At 40.6% G+C, this 4,878-nt stretch overlaps 1 protein-coding gene across 1 annotated transcript; it reads right to left on the reverse strand.

The window, feature by feature from the left end:
- Window positions 1-2,984: 2,984 nt before the first annotated feature.
- LOC116005741 lies at window positions 2,985-4,559 on the reverse strand. The gene is made up of 2 exons (XM_031245980.1): window positions 4,553-4,559; window positions 2,985-3,967 (listed from the first exon to the last, which is right to left on the reverse strand). Exons 1-2 carry the CDS (start codon window positions 4,557-4,559, stop codon window positions 2,985-2,987), a joined length of 990 nt encoding a protein of 329 aa, XP_031101840.1.
- Between the last annotated feature and the right edge of the window lie 319 nt (window positions 4,560-4,878).

Genomic DNA, 4,878 nt, shown 5'->3' on the forward strand with positions numbered 1-4,878 from the left:
AAATAGATTCAAGAGAAGATTGGATTCAACAAATGAAATTGAAAAGCAATTGCAAGAAAAGTAGAGGAAATATACCAATTTGAAGTTATGTAATAAACAATCTAACTTTGTGTCTTCTTCTAGTCTTCTTCTTCTCTCTAGGATTTCTAACCCTACTCCTAATCTAAAATTGAAGAAATGAATAATGAGGTCTCCCCTGAAAAATCCTAACAAGCTTTCTTAAATAGCCTTCCCAAAATTGCCCTTTTCAATTTTTCTTCCGCATGTCGCGTCCATGTACTCATCCACGCGTGAATGGGCACATGGGTAGCTACTGGAATTCATCCATGTTGGCCCCACGCGTGGATGTTACATCCTAGCTATCCCGGGACTCTTTTCTGCTTTGTTTGCTCGTTATGCCCATCTCTCTTGCCAAATGGCTCCCGGGACCTGTAAAACGTCTTAAAATATACGAAAGGTAGCTTTGTACGTGGTTATCTTATTAAAGCAAAAAATATCATGAATTAGTCAAAAAAGGATACTAAATTGCTACTAAACTACCCCGATATAGACCTAAATAATCAGTCATCTTGGGAGCTTATCACATATCCTTAGAACACTCCTAGATTGTAGAGAGAAGTTTGTGTAGAAGGTCATCTTGAAGATAATTGTTTGAATTTCAATTACAAGTTTTTAGGTAAATCCTAATCTCTACTTCAAATCGCTTTTCAATTTGATTTCATTTGCTTTCTTCAATTGATGCAATCTAGGTTAATTGTGATTTCAATTTACAAGCATGAGTAGGTAAATTCTCTTTTAGGATTTAAATTTTGAAGTGAGACATGATGCTAGTGTAGATCTTCAATTCCATTTTGGAGTTTGTGATTGCTTAGATTGGATTATCTAAGGCATGAAACCTAGGCAAGATATTGCTTGTCAATTGTTGGTGAATTGTATGGTTTTCTATGAGGGTGGCCATCTCATTAAATGATCTAAGGCATGAAACCTAGGCAAGATATTGCTAGGATTGTTGTAGCTCCAATCAACATCGATTTCCTATTCTAGACCTAAAAAGTGTGAGTAGGAGAGGTGGTGTAGGCGAGGTGTTTGATAAAATTCCCCTAAGCTCTTTGGTTACCTAAAAGTACTCCAAATCTAGGGAGAGCCTAGTAGACCTATTGGTGAAAGGTGTTTAGCAAAACTTCCCGAGAATAGCCAATCAAGCAATGCAAATCTCGTACACCTTAGATACACTATGATGCATCACGTCCACTAGCAATTCATTTCCTAGTTTTCTTTAATTGATTTTTAGACCTCATTCCCTTTATTCTTTGACACTATAACATTGATTCTTTATTCTTTGATTGGTTCGTGACATGACGAATAAGAACGTGCTTTATATTCCATAAGCTAAGAACTAGCCAATTCGATCTTCCAATTTGTCTTCCCTTGAGATCGACATAACTCGGGGGAAACTCCATTTATCTTTGACTTTACCGTACACAAAACGCGTAAATCACTATTTGAAGATGGTTTCCCCTCCAACGGAACTATATTTTTCTGCCTATAAATACCCTCTTCATTTTGGTTGTAATCTGACCTGGTACCTACAAGTTTGAAACCATAAGTTGGAAGCCAGTGGATCGGATCTGAAACTCCAAGCATCTCGTTAAGTTCTACAAGTAAAATAGGATATCCATTGTAATGTCGTTTAGCTAAGCGGTCAATGTAAAGGTGTGGTGGATGGAAAGGTAAAACGGGAATGAAATCCCCAAGTGTCGTTCTCTAAGGATGGTAAATTTGGAAGCAAGAGAGAGGCAAATGAGTTAACAAGGGAATTGAAGCGTATCACTTACGGAATGCAAAGTAAGCATTGTGTAACAAAGTAAACAAGAGCAAGAGTAGAGGAAAGTAAGCAAGTAGAAGGCAAATAGAGAGAAAACGGTGTAGGATTACTCCTTCGTTGCAATGTGCATTTTAGTGTCTAAGAGAGGACTTGTGAGATTGTGAATCTTACATTTCAAGAGAAATGTTTAGCAATGTCATAGCCCTTTCGGTTCCTACGGCCTATCATAGGGTAATGTAGCACCCGAGTGTCAACATGCCTCTATGAGTCAATTCAACAAACACGTAGTCTACACTTCATCCAGGGCTACGCCCTCTCAAATCTAAGACAAGGATATAGAATCAAGGTTATCTCCCTCTAACAATATCTTGTTTAGAGTGATGAATCCTAGGCTTTTCATGTAGTTGGGCCCCACTCCAGGGCCAATAAGCTTCCTCCAGTAGTGGCATGATAGTTCCCGCGTAACTTAAAATGTAGTTAGAAAGAGAGAATTTTTCCGGCACCATGGAATCAGCAACCTTACCCACGTAATGGCATGCCGCATGCGCATGCACGCAAGGCAATCCATCTACCGCCCAATGGCCGCAAGCACACTGTTTTTGGTGTATGTTAACTGCAACATACCTTGGCGTGCCTGATTTATTGAGGATTCCGTCAATCGCAACTGAATAAACCCCGTCAACATCGTCGTGCCGTTTAATCACTGCCCTATACTTGTGACTCTCCCTTTTTAATATGTCGTCCAGTATTCTTTTTGGTCACTGTAATCCAGCTTGTTGCATTATCAACCCCTTCGTACGCCGTTCTGCAAACATCAAGGCTAGTTTTTCGTATGTCATTTTAATAATAGCCGCCACGGGTAAAATACGACAACCTTTCAAACTGTTATTGAATGATTCGGACATATTTGTCGTCATTAATCCATGACGGAAACCTTGATCGTGACTTAAAAGTCCAAAATTGCGGGGGATTGCACTCAGATAATCATACACTCCCTCGTCAATTGCGCGAATTGACATCATTGTGCCATTAAATCCCATCACATCCATGGCCGTACCAGCTTGCCACACCAATGGTTTTATCCTTTTGTTCTTGAACTTTGTCATGACGTTGGACCTGAGATGCCGAAGACAAAAGCGTCGTTGGACTCTTGGTTCGCTTAATTCAGGTAAGTAAAAGCGACATCAATACCACCATGCCGATCTGATATAATACAAATGTGTTCACTATTCCCAAACACGTGTTGTGCCACCAGTTTCAAAAACCAAGTCCAACTGTCCCCAGTTTCAGCATCCACAATTGAGTACGCGATTGGATATATTTCTTTGTTAGCGTTCATTGATACTGCTAGCAATAGGTGTCCTTTATACTTCCCATACAAATGAGTCCCATCAATGGTAAGAACGGGTAAACAATACTTGAATCCATCTATCGCCGGTTTGAATGCCCAGAACGCATACTTAAATTCGAACTCGTTGGGATTAGGGGTGGGGTTGGCAACAATATCAACAACAGTTCCGGGGTTTGTTTGCTGTAATGCGCGTAGCATCTGTGGCAATAAGTTGTATGACTCATCCCACTTCCCATATAGTGTTTGTAGCGCTTGCACCCTTGCGTACCAAGCCTTTTTGTAATTAACATTAACACCCCATTTAGTCTTGACATCTTGCTGTACGTATTTGATTTTGTACATCGGATCAACCTGAATTTTCGGCAAGATGAAGTCCGCAATTACAGTAATAGTGACGATGTAGTCTGCCCCGCCTTGACTGTAATCGACTCGACACGTGTGTTTGTCTTTAAACTTCTTAACTATCCACTGATCACCATTGCCAAGTGGAGCAGCAGTAATCATCCAAGGACACTGAGCAGGATACAAACATGTTGCCTTCCAATATTCCGATCTCTTATGAGCGCTTTTGAATTGTTTATGCACTGCAAGATTGTGGTGCACCACTTTTATTTTTAAATCTTTGAATGTTGCGAACACCATTCCAGGCTGCAAGGTTGAGCTCGGATAGTGAGAATACTGTCCGAAATGCTCAACATCATTGTACCATGCTGCTTCGTCTGAACTCACAGCTGATTGTGTACATTGCGTAGGAGTGGAGGACAATTCACGTTCAACTGGAGGGACGTAATCTGCATCATCATCCTCATTAAACCAAAAAGTCTGGCCTTCGGTAGTAGCGTTGCATCGCTACTACTTTCTGAATTGCTTTCAGATTGGAGGCCCAAACTATGAACTTCCATTTCCTATAACCTGGGGTTGCGGCCCGATGCTTGAGATGGACCACCAGACTGGAAAAAATCCCTCGTGTTTTCGGTCATGTTAGGATTCGTGGCTCGTACGACAATCACTAACGGGCCAGACATTGACATGGCACCAACAAAAAATGACCACGTGGAATTGTTGGTGATAGGAAGTGGAAAGATATAGTCTCCGTATTGCGATTGATTTTGTTGACATTTTCCCCACATCAAAATGTCTTTACAATGTCCAATATCGATAGTATTTTTAATAACAATTTTTAGGTCTTCAAATGAACATTCTCGTGTAACAAAGACCGCATTTGATGGAGCAATACTGAAATCAACGTTTTCCCCTTGCACATGACATAACAAGACTACTAATTGGTCTCCTACATAAATAACAATGTAATATATTATCATTCAATATTCTCAACTTTTGTAACATACACTTCAAGTTGATATTATAACACGTACCTGACATTTTTTCTTCAGTCTTCACATACAAAGTTTAAAATCCTTAAAACAAATTCTGGGTGATTTCAATTGATACACCGTGAGTAAATTCTCCAGATCAAATAAAGGTTGTTCAATATCGATGGCAAGCTCACACACGATTGATAGGAGCCGCTGGTGTGATGTGGGGAGGTAAGCATCGCGCCGGGCAGTCAAATCAAAATCCGATTGACGCGACGCGGGCGGCTCGGCACACTCACCGACACGTGTTATCCGGTGCGTCAGTAACATGACCGGTGCGTCAGTCAAATGTCACATTGGCAGTTGGAAGGGAGGGAAAGACAGTG

Source organism: Ipomoea triloba, chromosome 15 (genome assembly GCF_003576645.1).
Source record: "Ipomoea triloba cultivar NCNSP0323 chromosome 15, ASM357664v1".
Lineage (NCBI taxonomy): Eukaryota > Viridiplantae > Streptophyta > Magnoliopsida > Solanales > Convolvulaceae > Ipomoea > Ipomoea triloba.